The sequence below is a fragment of the Hemicordylus capensis genome, chromosome 3 (genome assembly GCF_027244095.1).
Source record: "Hemicordylus capensis ecotype Gifberg chromosome 3, rHemCap1.1.pri, whole genome shotgun sequence".
Classification (NCBI taxonomy): domain Eukaryota; kingdom Metazoa; phylum Chordata; class Lepidosauria; order Squamata; family Cordylidae; genus Hemicordylus; species Hemicordylus capensis.
Window position 1 is genome coordinate 292432351 of NC_069659.1, and position 17536 is coordinate 292449886.

The 17536-nt window shown below is 44.7% G+C and overlaps 1 protein-coding gene across 2 annotated transcripts in view; it reads left to right on the forward strand.

Annotated features, from left to right (window-relative positions):
- The window catches only part of LOC128348875 (allantoinase, mitochondrial-like), an 84087-nt gene extending 67663 nt beyond the window's left edge, over window positions 1-16424 (forward strand). The window contains exons 6-13 of one of the 2 annotated variants that reach the window (XM_053304590.1): window positions 3167-3313; window positions 5186-5231; window positions 6913-7006; window positions 7627-7813; window positions 11108-11246; window positions 13296-13468; window positions 14635-14667; window positions 15611-16424. In XM_053304590.1, coding sequence (XP_053160565.1) covers window positions 3167-3313; window positions 5186-5231; window positions 6913-7006; window positions 7627-7813; window positions 11108-11246; window positions 13296-13468; window positions 14635-14667; window positions 15611-15772 — 981 coding nt within the window. In that variant the 3' untranslated portion in view covers window positions 15773-16424. The remainder of the gene's footprint in view (window positions 1-3166; window positions 3314-5185; window positions 5232-6912; window positions 7007-7626; window positions 7814-11107; window positions 11247-13295; window positions 13469-14634; window positions 14668-15610) is intronic. The other variant, XM_053304591.1, reaches the window with a different exon arrangement.
- Window positions 16425-17536: the final 1112 nt, after the last annotated feature.

Genomic DNA, 17536 nt, shown 5'->3' on the forward strand with positions numbered 1-17536 from the left:
AGTTTGCAAGCCAATCCCTGCTTCCAGTTATGTGGTATTTGAGCCAAAAAGGTTAGGCAATATCCAGATTTTGAGTGTTTGTCCTTGAGGGTGGGCCTCCGATATAGGTTAGGGATTCTGTGGTGTACTGACCACCCCGCTGCACTTCAGTCTCCCTACCTGAGCTGACTGGGGGTGGGGTCTTGGAGGTGGCATAGGGTTCCCCCAGACTTACTGTCTAGGGGGACTTCAATGTCCATGCTGAGTTCCCCCTAGTAGGGGCGGTTCAGGACTTAATTGCTGCCATGGCAACCATGGGCCAATCTCAATTGGTATTGGGCCCTATGCATGTGGCAATACATACTTTGGATCTGTTCTTTGCAGACCAGTAAATGAATGATCTGGGGGTGGGGGAGTTTGAGATAACTCTCTTGTCATGGACAGATCATCATCTGGTGGGGTTTAGCTTGACTGTTCCGTCTAACCTCTTGCAGGGGTGGTGGACCAATTAGAATGGTCCACCCCCAGTGGCTTATGGAGCCATGTGGTTTCCAGACAGCCCTCAGGGAGTTTCCAGTGTCCAGAGGCGATACTCAAGCTATTGACACAATCGCTCCTAAATGCCCTCTTCAGCTTGGTGGAGCCCATCCTGCTCCTTGTATGCTGGCCTTGGGCTGAAATACATACATACATACATACATTCTGCTCCTTGGACACGCAGTACACATCGGACAGCCGACACATTGAGGAATGGCTAACCAGGAAGCCAAACCTCAGGTGGGGCTTCATTGTCACTGACTATGGAGCCAACGTGATGAAGGCAGCTGCAGCGTGTGTCCATAAGCTGCATGGCTCATACTCTGCAACTGGTGGTGAAGGATGCCCTTGGCCTCAAAGAGGCCAAGGAATCCAGGGAACGGGGCATCCTGCTTACAGGTCCTGCTGCTTCCATGGCTGTACTCCACAAGATGTTCCACAAGATTGTAGCCTATTTCCACTGGAGTGAGTAGGCTCATGCTCCGTGAGCAGCAGCGTGAGCTTGGCCTCCCTTGACACCTCATTTCTGAGGATGTCGAGACCCAGTGGAACTCCACCCTTCTCTTGCTCCAGCACCTCCACAACCTGGCCAGGAGGTATCACTTGCAGGTGTGCAACCTCTCCAACTCAGAATGGAATCTCATCTCTGAGTCCATTCCCTTCCTGTTTGCCATGAAAAGCTTGTATACCAAGGCAATGCCTCTGAGCCAGGCATTGCCTGCTGCGCTTCTCCTTTGGAAGGTGGCGTGCGAACTCCAGACCTCGTTCGCTGCTAGGGAAGGCAAAGCCCTGGCAGATCAGCTGAGGACTGGGGTGGTGGAGAGGCTATGTAAAAAACTGGGTCACTCAGCAGATGACCCAACTATGAAGGGCAATGCTGTCAGCCCCTGACCAGCTGCCCAGGTGGAGGGACCTCTTGGTTGAACAGGTTAGAGAGACAGAGTAGAGGAGGCTTGATAGGAACCAGAAAGAGGGTGCTGGCACACCTACTTTTAGTGTGTGGTCCGCGCCCGCCCCCCGCCAATTCCCAGTCTAGCAGTGTGGCATGTCTGGCAGTGACAATGCAGCTAGCAGTTCTACTGGTTTGTTCCACCCTGTTGTTCAAACAGGGGTACTTGGTGCCTTGTCAGTGGTTTAGAAGGTGTCGACCAGGCCCTGTAGTGGTGCTGAGCAGAGTGTTCTGCAGCACTAGCAGAGCCAGACCACGGGCGGCCCGTGTCTGGCCGCTGCAGCCCCACTCACCCCACCCCCTACATCTGACGTCAGACGCGGGGGTTAGCCACGCCCCCCACCTGACGTCAGATGCGGGCGGCATGGTCTGGCTCCTGGACGGGGCCACACGGCCCCGTTCGGGAGTTGGATCCTGGCCCGCGCTGTGTTTGCAGTGTAGCCAGGCAAGGCAGGGAGAGCTGCTTCTGGCTGCGCTACAAATGCAGCGCTGGCCATCCAACTCCTGAATGGGGGCCGTGCGGCCCCGTTCGGGAGCTAGTGTCCAAAGTGAGAGGGTGTTCTCCATGGCTGGGAATGTGGTGACACTCCATCGCTTGTGGTGATATGCTGGCTTGGTTTCTTTCTCAAGGCCAACCTCCCCCTGCTGGGCTAGCCTGAGCTGCAAGTGGAGGGTGAGTGAATGAGTCACAGTCACCCTCACCCACCTACAACACCACTGCAGCTCAGAGCTCACCCCACCCTGCTCAAACCAGCTGTGTCACAGTCTGCCATTAGTGCTGCTGACTCATGCAGACACAAATGCACCCCCACCCCCACTGGCACTGCCCGTGATGCTGATGAACTGGTACCCCTGCCCAGCAGCACTCGGGGGCTGTGGCAGAGCACACACAAAAGCAGGAGGTAGGTATTGTCAATAGTTAATGTTTTTAAAAGTTGATGTTCTTGTTGTTGTTAGTTGTAGTGCACACACCCATATTCTCATGCACCACCAATGATGAGTCAATGGTCTGGTGCCACCATGTGTCTATCAGCCTTGCAGGCTTTCAGAAAAGCTGTGGTGGCCCTGTCGGTCTGAGGCAGAATTATTTTAGCATGCAGGCACAAAGAGAAGAATGAAGAAATAAAATACATGACTAAATTTAATTCAGCTCTGTGGTCTGTATACTTGGTTTGCTTTTTTCCTGCTTCCTTCCACAGGAAGAACATTTTGCACCATGGTGTGCTGTGTAGTCCTGTAGATTTTTCTGTAGTGTGGGTTCTCGGTTTGTTTGTGGTTTGTAGTTAGGTGTGTGGTTTGTTGTAGTCTTGGTTTGTAGTTTGGGTAGTGCATAGGTACTCAGAAGCAGGTTGGGTGGCAGGGCACCGTAGGTGCTGCCTACCGCCCAAGCCACAAGGCAGTAATGCGATCGGGTGATTTTTTAGAATTTTTTGAATGTTTGCTATGTTTGGCAAAGTGCCTCTAGAAATATGACCTACACTGGCATATATTGAGCTGAGTCTCTAGAGATATGTGGGTGATCATTCTGATCTTGCCCACTCACCACTGATTTTGCTCTAATTGTAGCTGGATTCCTGCAGAAATTCAAATTAACACATACTTTCCTCTGCTTCTCTCATGTGACTAGTATGCATTCAATTTTGTTACTCTCACATCCTCCTCCTTCTAATTCTGACTGTTTAATGTTGTGTTGTCTTTTAGGCTGAACTTCTGCCAATGCTGAAAGCTGGTGTTCCTGGATTTCAGTGCTTCCTGATGGCCACTGGTGTGGAAGATTTTTCTCATGTGCTCTTGCAGGACTTGCATGTGGCAATGAATGAATTGCAAGGCACAGACTGTGTACTTCTGGTAAGGATCTGGGCTTCTTCTCTGTCTTTCCAACATCTCTGTGGTTAAGTACATATTTGCCCTTGGTGCAAAGTGAAATCTGCCTTACACCTAGCAGAAGCTAATCCAATTAAGTCTCTCCTGCACTTCATCTTATGACTTTTACAAACAAAGCAGATCTTGGAGCTTTTCCATCATGCCTGCATTTGTCTCTCCTTGCTGCCCACCATTTTGTTCTGTTTGGTTACTAGTTTGAAGTTTGATTACTAGTTCTGGAGAACTTGAAAGCTTGCTCACTTATTTGTGTTATTTAGTTGGTCCCTTCTTTGGCTTTGGAGTTCCCCCCAATGGATCGATTCAGCTACCTATGGTTTTTGTGTACCTATTTGCTATTTTTCTCAAAATCTTCTTCTCAAGTCCAGCAGATTCTTCAGCCAAATGGCAATATTTTGCACTCTCTCAACTCTTGGGTATTACTGGGAATCATAAAGTGCCAAAGAGAAAAGAACAGTCTTGCCAGAGTCTTGGGAGCTACGCTACTACTACTACTACTACTACAACAAATATTTATATACCACTTTTCAAGAAATGTTTTAAAAGCGGTTTAATAGAAGAATAACAACTAAAAATGGCTCCCTGTCCCCAAACGGCTCACAATCTTTAAAAACAAAACAAACAAAAAACATAAGGCAGATACCAACAACAGTCACTAGAGGAATGCTGTGCTGGGGCTGGATAGGGTCAGTTGCTCTCCCCCTGCTAAATATAAGATAATCACCACTTTAAAAGGTGCCTTTTGGATCAGTTAGCAGGGGATACTCCACAAGTGACAGCTTGGTGAAGTGGAATCAGCAGAGGCACTCTTAGACCTGGACTTTGGGGCTGAAGTCCAGGGCCTCCACTCTTCCTGGGGCCCCCAAAATCCTCTTTAGTTTGTTCTGGGTGGTGTGGTTTGTGCCCTCAAGAACCTATGTATTGAAAAATGATGCTTAACTTGCTCCGGGGGGTCCTCCAAAGGCTTTTAGGTCCAGGCTCCAAAATGACCTAGGTGCACCTCTGGGAATCAGTCATTATGGTGGCTTGGGGAGGTGGAGCCAGGAGCAAAATGGGGGCTTGCACAATAAAAAATATAAAATTTTTATATTTTTATAAAAATATAAAATTTTGTAAGAAGAATAAGAAATTCTTCTTTTTTATATGTAAAAAATAAGAAGAAGTTATTTTTTACATATAAAAAATAACTAGGTGCACCCTCCCCCACCCTTAAAGTCCGCCGGTCGATCGAACTGGTTTGGAGGCCCATAAAGTTCCGTGCACATCCCTAGCTGGAAGTGACGTGTGGGGGAAGCAAGACCAAATGACTGGAGAACTATTTCCGATAAGCTTGGGAGCTACCAGTAACTCCTGAGCTACTATTCCTATACCTTCCTCGCTATACATTGTATTTTCCTAGGGTCAAAGCAGATATGTTAGCAGACAAGCAGCTAGCATACTTTATTTTTATTTAGTAAAAGCAACTGCAACAGAACTGTGGCAAATGGAGGGGTTAACTCTATTAACACACAAACCCCTTTAACGTTAGCATTTGTGGGAATCGCAGGGGTGTGTCTATAATTGAGCAGATGGGTTCAAAGAACCTGGGCCCCCGAGCTCCTGAGGGTCCGCCAGCTCCATCCCTCCCTATTTTCTTCATCATCTCCCTCATTCTGAGGGGCCATTGGAGAGAGGGGCGAATCTGGGGGCCCCCTTCCCAGCTACGCACCTGGGGAATAGTTTATCTTGTGTAGGCCTTGCTCAGATTTGACCATCATAAAAAAAGATTGTTGCATTGTTATCTTGTAGCGGTCTTTTACAAGTCTGATATTTTCTTTCTGTTTTGAACGATCTTCTCAGTTCCATGCAGAACAGGAGCCAAATCAGTGGGTGCCTGTACAAGAGGGTATGTATGGTGATAATTTGGGTCTGTATGTTTCCTTTTGCCCTATCAGATATGTTTGCTGGGGTAGGGGCCATGGGTGCTCTTTCCCCCCCTTATCATTATGGATGTGCATGGCTCCAAACCGGGATAAGTAGGGATGTGCCTGAACCGGTTCGGAGGCCATGCTGGAGGCCTCCGAACCGGTTCGGATCCGAGCCGGTCCGGCGGCTCGGCACGGAGGGGGGTTGTACCTTTAAGGGCGGGGGGTATTACTCCCCCCCCCGCCGCTCTTCCCCCTCTGGCGCTGTGGTTTTTGGTAAAGTTTTTGGGGCGGCAGCGTTCTTCCCTGCTGCCCCTGCCCCCGTCGTTAGCCTGCCAGAGCCTAAGTAAGTAACATGCATGCGCCTGTTCTGGTGCGCGTGCACACCCACTGCCGCCACGCACGCTCCGGGTGTGCACACACGCCGGAACGGGCGCATGCGTGTTACTTACTTAGGCTCTGGCAGGCTAACGACGGGGGCAGGGGCAGCAGGGAAGAACGCTGCTGCCCCAGAAACTTTACCAAAAACCACAGCGCCGGAGGGGGAAGAGCGGCGGGGGGTGAAGTACTACCCCCCGCCCTTAAAGGTACAACCCCCCTCCGTGCCGAGCCGCCGGACCGGCTCAGATCCGAACCGGTTCGGAGGCCTCCAGCATGGCCTCCGAACCGGTTCGGGCACATCCCTACTTATCATGTGCCTGAGTCATCCCTGTGTGTTCTAGTGTTCTTCTAAACTGAATTGTTTGTTGGGCTTTTTGCTTATCTTTCACCATCAAAAGGATGGATGACCAAGGAGGGAGCAAAAAGGCTGCACCTCCAGCCAGTGAACTAGAGGAACTGAAATACCAGGAATGGCCTCCTCCTCGCAGCATAGGAGAGAGGAAGATCTGGGTTGAATAAGAAATGGGTACTATCTTCCTATGTTATGAAGGGAACTAGGAGTATCTGTTCTCAGAAAATTAAGTGCATTTTAATGTACTTAAGCATTTGGAATAATCTGTTCAAACCATCAGTGACTTTTGCAAGCCTGCTATCTCTGAATTCCGTAAATAGAGCCAGTGCTCCTACAGTAACAATGTGTGACAATAAAGAATAAACATTGTAATAAATGATAAACATTCACCTTTGGGTATTGGTATTAAAATGTTGTAGGCACGACTCTGACAAAAAATATTTATATACTGCTTTTCAATAAAAAATTTCAAAGCAGTTTACATAGAAAAATAAATAATAAATAAGATGGTTCCCGGACCCAAAAGGGTTTACAATCTTTAAAACAAACACACACATAAGGTAGACACTAGCAACAGCCACTGGATGTTTAACCCTTGTGCTGGGGTTCAATAGGGCAAATAGGAAGCAAGTTAGTCCCCTGCTAACTGAGCAAAGAGGCACCTTTTTAAAATGGTGATTCTCTTTATTTAGCAGGGGGAGAGCAACTGGTCCCATCCATCCCCAGCATAGCATCCCTCCAGTGGCTGTTGCTGGTGTTTATCTTATGTTTTGTTGTTGTTGTTTTAAGATTGTATGCACTTTGGGGACAAGGAGCCATTTTATTTATATCTTTGTAAACCGCCTTGAGAACTTTAGTTGAAAAGTGGTATATAAATATTCATCGTATGCGTGTGTGTTTTTATCTTTTTTCCCCCTCTACCCACACAGACCCCACAGAGTACAGCACATTGTTGGACTCACATCCTGATACTATGGAAGTGGAGGCCACCCTTACCATTGCTGAGCTCTGCCTCCAGTACAAGTAAGAAGATGACCTTTTGACCAGTTTGATTTTTCTTTCTTTCACTGGAGTTTGGAGATAACCAGTTTTCTTTTTCCTTCTTTGTTTCAATATATAAAGAGTAAAAGAAAGCAAATACTAATTGCTAGTGTTAAAAGGAATGGTCAGAAACCATTGGGTCACAACCCTGGTGGTTCTGAACCAGCTAATCAGAGAAAGCAAACGGTGAAGAATTTCAATCTAGTTGTTACCAGTTCTGGAGTAATCTAAGCATGCACTTCCTGCATTTTGGACTAGTAATCATTCCAATTACATAGGTTTAGCTTCTTGAAAATATTGACAAAATATTAGAAGATTTCAAATGGTTGACCCAGATTCATGAATTAAAAATAATTCTGAAAATAAATTGATTTGGAAACAGCTTTTTCACATTTTGCAACTTTTATTCATTTGTAGATATGCCCCATATTATGCCCCCACTTCTTGAAGATTCTTGGCCATATCTGGCCACACTTTGAAAAATGTCATGCTCATCATAAAGCCATTCGCCATCAGCCCCAGAAACGACAGAGTGCAGTGATCAGCCAAACTAAAAGAGCTCTCAATAGAAGCGTAACCATCATATCCTTTCAACTTTGCAGGATACCATGCCACATAACTAATCTCTCCTCAGCTCGAGCCATACCCATAATCAAGGACGCACGTCAAAAGGGAGCGCCAATCACTGTAGAAACGACCCATCACTACCTCAACTTGACATCGGAATGCATTCCTCCAGGAGCCACTTACTATAAATGCCACCCTCCTATTAGGGAGAAAAGCAACCAGGTGAGCGGCCATGAAATGCTTGGGAAATGGAAGACATGAGCTAGATGAGAGCATTAAACCAGAAAAGTCAAGAATTACATTTATAAATGAGAGAGTGCTCAAATGTGGGGGGTAATGATAAGAGGACTCTTAATGCGATCCTCATGCCTTAACCCCTTACTCCCAAAATTTTAGCCACATTATGCCTCCACCACAACCTCCTACAAATATTAGTAAAGAGAACCTTCACAAAAGGTAAGCCCACCCACCCCACCACACACACTTCAGCTCCCCTGTAATTCAAGCACTGAAGTGAGAGAGGACACATGTGGATTGACCTGGGATTTGTTAAAAAGAGATGGCTGATAATAACTGCAAGAATTCAGCAAGAACAGAATAAATCAGGAACTGGCTATATGATTGCCAGACTTTGCAGTTGCGGTTATAGGTTGCTCTTCATAAAACTTGGACAGCGATCCAAAACGCATCCAAAAAAGATCAAGTGTGCATGCATGCGCACACAGACACACATTATTATATGGAATTATTGCTTCTAGGAGACACCCAATGCCAATGTTAGCCCTATTAATTGCCTAGTGACAGGTGACCACCACAATGAACTATTTTAATGCATCAGTGTGTGTGTTACATTAGAATAAGAAAACAAGAAACAAAATAAAATATTTTAAAATGAAGGGTGCAAGCAGAATATATTTGGCTAGCTCCTGTTTGCTTTTCTGCTTCAGCCAGAACACTTTAAAAGAGCTGGTAGTTGATATACTGTAAGCTCATTGCATTCAAAAGTATGAGACGGGGCTTTCGAAGGCTTTCTAAGGAGACAAGGGCATTAGTTAGGAAAAGAATTGACATGGCACACATACAAGCAAGCCCAATGTTTGTGATTCTTGACTGGACCAGGATAAAAAATGCAGACTTCTCCTCACTTGCTGTCCCCTTCTAAGCCAACATAACAAAGGCAGTTCTGTTTCTGCAACTCTTTGGATCTCAAAGATAGATTTGGGGTCTTTGAACTTTAATTGGCCTGCACAATCCTGCTTTCTTCCTTTTACTTTGATCTGTCTTTGGAACATTGATGGTCTGGTGGCCACCAAAACAAGAGCAGATAGCGTCACCTGCCTTGGGTTCTTGGGTCATTGTCGAGGTTTTTGTTAGTTTTATTTGTCTTCAATATTACTATGTTTCATTAAACCTTCTTTGAGTGGGCTGTACTGTACACCTCTCATCTGCTCTGTTTTGGCTGTAAAGCTTTGTTTTAAGGTTTGTTCTTCCTTTCGCTATTTGCCTTGAAAATCCTAGCAACTTTACCTCAGCATTTTATGTATTATTTATTAGTAACATGTATCAGTTGCCTTTCTACTGTTTGTAACCACAATTATGTACAATAAAAGCATGAGATCAGCATCTCAGTCAAGTTTATTGTTTTTAATTTTACATTGTGATAACTTAAGGTTATAAACAACCTAACCTTAGGTCACCCTGACCAAAAATCACAATGTAAACTGAGGAGACTGAAACACTACCTTGCAAATAAAACACTCAGGTACAAATACAGAGTCATTTCAACATATAAATAGAAAGGACAGAAAGTATGTATCTGCAAACATAAAACAGAACAATTTTTCAGATGATCACCAGTACAGGCAGTGGTTACTGTCTGGGCAAGTTTATGTCAAATTTCATAAGCCACAGAAGCAAATAAAAATGTTCTGTTTATTGATGACATGTTTATTTAGATTCAATAGCAGGAAGCAAATCTTTACAAAATCTGGAAAAAACTGGAGAAAGGAATGAAAAACTTAGATAGGGGAGGAAAGACACATTGCACCCCCAGGCCCCAAAAAAGACAAGACACGTATAGTTGAATGAACTAGGGCCATTTTATTAATTTAATTAATACAAATCCTGCAGCGAGGCATGACAATTCAGAATGTAGTTACCCCAACCAGGGGTCAGTCTCATAAGGAGGACTGCCCAACTCCGGGCGACAGACTGGGCGTTAGTTCCGCCCAGACTGAATCCGGACATCATAACAGCCACAGGGTAAAACCCCACTGAAGGGAGGTCAGACAGCACCACCCACTCAGGCCGCAAAACTCTGAGTGGTGGGTGCCAGCCTGCCCCCGAGTAGGGGTGGATCCCAGCCCAAGGGCCACAAAATCTGCAAGGGCTGCTCCTCGGCTTGCTTACTCACCTTAAATGGTCCTCCAGTCAAAGACCAATTAATAAACTTAAACTAACCCGCACTCATCGGCAAAGTGACCAATCAAGAGATGACATCCCAAAATCAGTTTCAGTGAGATATGGGGGGGGGGAAGGCCACCCCAAGGCCAATCAGGTGTGACTAAAAAAATTCCGACTTGGCCCCAAATGGCGACCGGACACCCCTCACTGAAATGGGCGGGAGGGAGGGCTGCTCATTCCAAGCCACTGAGAATGAATGGTATGGAGCTGGCCGCTCCTGTATTTCAATTGGTTCGTCCGCATCATGTGGCGGAATACAAAATGGTGGCCTCCATGTCTGCCTCAGGGGCCGAGAGCACAATCCTGCCCCCCGCAGTCACATAAAGTGATGGGCAGCAGCAAAAATCATACCTCCCCTTCTCCACCCAGTTCACTGCACAAAGAAGCACAGGAATGCTAAAGGCTTTTTCTGGACCTGCAGCGTTCCACAGCCTGCCTTCCATTGCTGGAGGGTGCAAAGCATGTCAGCCACTCTTTTCATCTTGCCCAAAGAGAACTTAAAATATTTCCTTAACCTATCTGCTAACTGAGCAAAGAGGTACCTTTCTAAAGAGAGTCATCATGGTATAGTGGTTAGAGTGATGGACTAGGACTGGGGAGACCTGAGTTCAAATCCCCATTCAGCCATGATATTTGCTGGGTGACTCTGGGCCAGTCACTTCTCTCTCAGCCTAACCTACTTCACAGGGTTGTTGTGAGGAGAAACTTAAGTATGTAATGCACCACTCTGGGCTCCTTGGAGGAAGAGCGAGATATAAAATGTAGATAATAAATAAATAAAGTGACGATTCTCTTTATTTAGCAGGGGGAGAGCAACTGGCCCTATCCATCCCTAGCACAGCTTCCCTCCAGTGGCTGTTGCTGATGTCTATCTTATGTTTCCTTTTTAGATTGTGAGGCCTTTGAGGACAGGGAGCCATTTTTATTTTTATTTTTAATTATTTTTAATTATTTTTTTATTTCTATGTAAACCACTTTGGGAACAATTGTTGAAAAGCGGTATATAAATATTTGTTGTATTTTTATCTCCTTCTCTTTCTCTCACATCTCCAGGAGCAGCTGTGGGAAGCTGTGCAAGTAGGGCAGATAGACATGGTTGTCTCCGCTCATGTACCTTGGTCCCCAGACCTGAGTGATTTGAACAGTGGGGATTTCCTCAAGGCCCAGGCAGGGATTGCCTCACTACAGTTTGGTAGGATGTTTGTGAACTACATTGTTATTATTTGCCATACACTTTTCTTTTGCTTCTCTTTATCTCATAAGTACTGTAGATGCTACTAAGAATGGAAAGTTCTCTCCTCATGACCTAAGAAGATCTGACACTGTTTCCTCTTGTGCCCTTAGCATTCTTGAATATAATTAAACAATATCCCATTCAAATTACAAATTATGCAGTTGTTTGGTTTTTCACTATGTAAACCATACTATCTTTTTAAAAATGGAAGCTCAATCAACCAAAGCCTGGAATCCTAAGCATAGTTGCTATGGAATAAGTACCACTGAACTCAGTGGAGCTTTCTTCTGTGCAAATTAGGGCTGACACTCATTGTAGTGATCAGCCTCCCTTCCCTCTAAAGTGTTAACAGGGAGTGAACCTTTGTCTCGACTGACAGGCTGGTGAACTCCAGGGCAGCCAATTAGTACACCAGGTGGGTGGGACCTAGAGAGCAGTTGCTGGGGATTCTGGGAACTAGAAGGGTGTTCTGTGCTGGAGAAGCAAGTGCGAAAAGGCTTAGTGAGGGGCATGGAGTTTTTGCTCCCTCGTGGTCAAAGCCAGCATAGAGGTTTCTCACATGGAATAATTACAGATCCTCGAGAGACAAGATTTCATCAGATGTTGGGTGAGTTTTCAAGGAAAAGGGAATTCAGCATAGGGAACAGTTTGTTGGTCAGATTTTGCGTTAGAAACTTATATTTCTTGGTGTGTGTGCTTTGCATATTCCTGATACTGTTCTATTATTGTTTACCTGCAACATAATTAAAATAAGATACACTAGCCTACACTCAATCTACCTAGGGCATTGCAAAGAACTCTTTAAACTTTTAAGCGTGCCTAAATGCAACCTGAAACTGCTTAAGGTTACAACTTATTTTTGTAACCTACTAAGTATTTTTTAGTGTATTTAAAACCTCAAAGCCTCAAACAGAAGCAGTCTGTAGTAACTGAATAAAACTGGGGTTTTTTGTTCTTTTCTTTTTACAAGCCTCTCAAGGTTGGTTTTTAATTCAAGAAAAAGAGAGGGCAGAAAGAGGATTTTTCTGATGCAAAGCATCCTCAAGCGCTCAGCAGCTATTAGTTTTCTCATCAGGTTTAGGCCTACACGTGGAAGGTTTATGTACTTATCCAATAGCAAAATAAAGAGTGTTTTCCCTGAGATTTTCCAGGGAAGTGTTTTCCACCCCAAGCCTAGGGAGGTTCAAGCTCTGTTGATAAGAAGAGTGGCAGCGGCAGCATTTTAATTCTACCGGAAATATAGGTTAGTTTTATGAGAAACCCAGCCAGGCAGCTTGCCTGGGATGATTCTGCATTTCCCCCCTCAAAAGTGAGCTGCTTTGAGAAAGAGAAAGGCCTAATCTGTTACACTCATTTAAAGAAATCTTTAATAATCATATAGTTTGAATCAAGTAACTGATATCAATTAATTTTGCATAAATTTGTCTATGAATGGATAATTCTTACATTAAAAGGATACCTGAATTGTTGTTAGATGAGGTATTCATGTGTCAGAGCACACATCATCTTAGAAGAGGCATTCTCTCCTGTGTGAGAGAGAAGATGGGTATGTTTCTTCAAGATGGCACCTGCTGCTTGCCATTTTTATGAGTAGCTGCACTAAAATAGTTTAAATTGTTTTTAAGATCTGCATATCAACATGCCTCTTAGGGAACCATGTACACCTCATTGGGATGTTCAGCTTCCATAATGCATATTCACAGGGGATCTTTACCTTATAATTTGATTCCTGCCCTTGAAGAGTGATGGCAGTGCCGCCATCATGGAAAGTATGGGTGGGCAATAAAACAAGTGTAAACCATTTTACTAGCAGTTCCACAATGCCACAAATAATATGTGCAGTCTCCATTTGAAAAGTAATTCATCCTGTTTTTTATAGACCTCTATCAGATATTCAGGCCTAGTAGTTCTAAGGCATGGCAAGTGATTTGCTTTGAGAATGAATCTATTGAGAATAATCTCCTGGTCAATATATTCCTTTTCTAATTGTGACTGGAAATCACACAGGTCTTCCTCTTTTCTGGACCTCTGCAAAATCCAGAGGATTCACTTTGCATGACATAGTGAAACTGATGTGCAAAAATCCTGCCATTCTGAGCAAATTAGAAGATCGCAAAGGGTCACTGAGCCCAGGGATGGATGCAGACATGGTGATTTGGAATCCAGAAAAGGAGTTTGAGGTAATGACAGAACAAGCCATAGATCCTACTTTCTGATTATTCTGTGAGTCACCTTGTGAGCCTGGTACTGGATGAAATGTTGGATATACATTTAGAACATAATATAAAACAAAAATTGTTACAAAGAACAAAATATTGCCGTTGTGGGAAACAGTTGCATAATAGCAGATGGAGACCTATACATATCAGAGTTAGTGGAGAGTGATCAAAAGAGCTACAGTCATCCCTTGCCAACCACGGTTTTACCAACCGCAGTTTTGAGTATATGCAAATAGGAAATGATGACAGGCCTTGCCAACTGTGACCTGAATATCCACGATTGGCAAGCCCAGGCAGGGTTAGGCTGGTCATGAGAACAGCCTCATTGTGGAATAACTATTTTTCACCCAAATATCTTTGCACCCAGTTTATGCTTCTTACCAAGAAGGTAATCTTGACCAACTAAAGTCAAACCAGATGTGACATTAAACATGTTATTGAACTCCAGTTGTAATTCCCAATGCAGTTGTTTTCCGAAAAGCAGCCATGGGCCCCCCAGTCTGAATCATTACTGTAGTGCAGGCATATTAACACTTTTCCCTGTGTCATTTTTCTGCCAAAAATCCCCCAAAAGCTTCTATTTACCCCTGGAGGTGCTATTTGTAGTAAGTCTCCAGCTTTTGCAACCAATCTTTGCATGGCTAATAACTTGGGCAAAATTTTCTTTCAGTTTTCATATCAGCCCATGTTTAATATCTCTTACTCAAGTGACATCAGGAAAATGTAAGTTTAGAGATCCTCTCTCTCAATCAGGAACGGGTTCAGAGATATATCCTAACTGCAGCAGCTAACATCCAGACGAATACCATCTCGGTTCAGCAGTTCCTGACATCCAGACTAAAAATGTGCCACCACGCAAGTGGGAGAGGGAAATTTTTTTGACAATATCCCCTTCCCTCTGAAGCCCACTGCACCTCCTGAAAATAGTATATGTCCATGAGGGCTTCATGACCCCCAGGGACATATTTTCAGGAGGCACAATGGGCTTTAGAGGGAAGGGGAGATAATAAAAATCAGCCCTCCCTCTTTGCACGATGGCACAGCTTTAGTCTGGATGTCAGGCAGCCTCATTCCCAAAGCTAACTCAGAAAATCCATATTCATTCGCTCTCTGTCTCTTTCTCTCAGGTGAATAGGAACATAATTCATCACAAGCACAAGGTAAGGATAAGGCTCATGTTTTCTACATTATCCTAGTGTCCCTATTGCTCCCATCTGTCCCACCCCCATCCTATTGCTCATTCCTATAATTTATTGTATAACTCAGGGGTGCAGATAGAGGAAAAGCTTGAGGAACAACCTCACGATTTTTTTTGAGGGGGAGAGGTATGGGTTTAGGTTTGGCTGAGTGGGAAGTTCAATAAAATTGGGGGGGGGGACACACCTCAAATGCTTACGGAAGGATCTGCACCTCTGGAATAATACAGTGATTTTTTTTCAGGAACTGACACCTTACATACTTCCATCTGCTACATTGTATGACGGGGGGGGGGATGAAGGTGGTGTTAGCAGTTCAATTGCTCTCAACCTTCCTTTCCTTCCCCTCCCTTGCAGTCTGTTCCTTCTGCACAGCTTGATTCCTCCAGTCCTTTTGTTTTGGCCCCCGCTGCCAGTTCCACCTGTGTGGAACACAGATAAGGCAGAAATCATGGGAGTGCAGGATCCAGCCATGCAGGAGATGTTTGGAAATGAAGGAGATAGGGAGCTGATCTACGCAAAGGTATAAGAGAAGAAAAAGCTGAACTTGTGGGAGTACAAAGAAAATCTGAGCTTTTCTACACATGCCCTACTTCTGATCAAGAGAAGCTTCATAAAAACATAGCTTTTGTCATCTCTGAGGTAATCAGTCTGTATCTGGTCTCTACCTCATCAAAACTGATTTTGTTTTCAGCTCTTATGCACTGAGCTGAAAAGGCAGCTCTTTTCAGATTCAAAACACAAATGTATACAGAGGGAGTGTGAATAATCTTCTCACCTGTGATCTTATATTATGGATCATTGTACAGAAGCACATGTAGCCCAGAAGCCTGGTTTTTACATTCCTATTATTTTTGCTCCTCTCTCTCTCTCTCTCTCTCTCTCTCTCTCTCTCTCTCAATCCTAGCTGACTCCATACTTGGGTTTCCAGCTTTATGGCGAGGTCTTCGCAACTCTTGTACATGGCAGACTGGCTTATCTGAACGGGAAGTTTGCACCCAAGCCACAAGGAGACCTGCTTGTGACTGAGAGAAAGATGCCCACAAGATTCTCCTCACCTTACTACTAGTTGGTGAAAAGGAGGGAAAGAAAACCACACACATAGTAGCAGAACCAAAGTGCACTGAACAGAAGAGTTCAAGCTCCCAGAAGCAAGGGTTGAGGAGAAGATAAAAATATGAGAAAATGAAGAACCAACTGCTACCACATAGCCCATGAGTTTTCAAACTTGGGTCTTCAGATGTTGGACTACAGTTTCATCCCCAGTCTTTGGCCATTGTGGCTGGAAAAGATGATTGTTGAAGTCCAACAACATCTGGGGACCTAAGTTTGAGAACTCCAACATAGCCTGTAATCATAGTACAGGCAACTGCAGAGGTCTCGAATCTTTCCACAACTGCTAAATAAATAAAACTGAGTCAACAGCTCCAGCCAATATGCCAAATTTATATGATAATGGAACAGAAACAGACAGGTTCTTGGACCAGCAACTCATCCCTTCTTGTTTCCCAATAGTATAGATGAGACTCATATAGTCCAGGAAAAACACAGGAAAAGGACAAAGGAAGAGGTGTTCTCTGAATTTGCTGCTTCATCTCAGGCTGTTTCTTCTGTGAATTATCCTTTCGATGATCAGATCTAATATAACACAGTGCTTTCAGTGAATGAGTAATAAGCCAAGGTGTGATGAGTCATCAATAAATGTTATTTCATTATGGTCATTGTCTTTGAAAACTAGAAAATGCTGTGGCTTTTAACAGAATATGTGTACCCAAGATGTGATCTATTGATTCCCCAATCAAAATGTCTAGCAAATCTATACATATACTACGATAAGGTCATACATGGCAAGCCCCACCCACACAGTGCTTTACCAATTGGAGGTAACAGAGCAGAAGCACCATGGTGATTGGGCAGTGGGGATTCCCTATGCAGATAGGGAATAGGAGTGGGTAGGGGGCAAGTGAGTGAGCGAGCGGCAGGGAGGGGTGGTTAGTGAGCAAGCAAGTGAGTGGGGAAGAGGTGAGTGAGCGAACGGCAGGGAGGGGGTGAGTGAGCAAGCAAACGGTGGGGAGGGGGTGAGCAAGCAAGCAGCAGAGAGGGGGTGAGCAAGTGAGAGAGGAGGGGTGAGTGAGCAAGTGAGCAGCGGGGAGGGGGTGAGTAAGGGGAGTGAGCGAGCGAACGAGTGGTGGAGGGGGCAAGTGAGTGAGCAAGTGGCAGGGGGGGAGGCTGAGAGTGGGTGGCGAGGCAAGGAGAGAAACAAAGTCCTAGTGCACAGATGCTCTGTGCAGGCGGGTTCAGCTAGTGTATTTGAATTTTCTTCAGATTTTTGCAATGTTTGTTTACTAGGAAAGGAAAAAAAGGAAAGGTTGTGCCATGGAGTCAGTGTCGACTCCTGGGGACTACAGAGCCCTGTGGTTTTCTTGGTAGAATACAGGATGGGTTTACCATTGCCATATCCTGCACAGTATGAGATGATGCCTTTCAGCACCTTCCTACATCACTGCTGCCTGATACAGGAGTCTCTCATATTCTGGGAAACATACTAGCAGGGATTTGAGCCAGCAACCTCTTGCTCCCTCAGAAAGTTACTTCCCTGCTTGCAGGGTTCTGATGCAACAAACATGAAGTTTTAGCCCTGCCTTTGCCACCTGAGCAACCTTAAATAATTTGCTTTCTCCTTTTAAACATCATTTGAATCGTAGAAGGGCTGTGTCAGAACTAATGTGTGATGTTTCCCAGTGCTGTGCTTTAGCACACTTCATGCCAAAATATTTGGATATTAATGTTATTAGCTGGCAGCAGGCGTCATTACCCAGAATAACTAAAGACA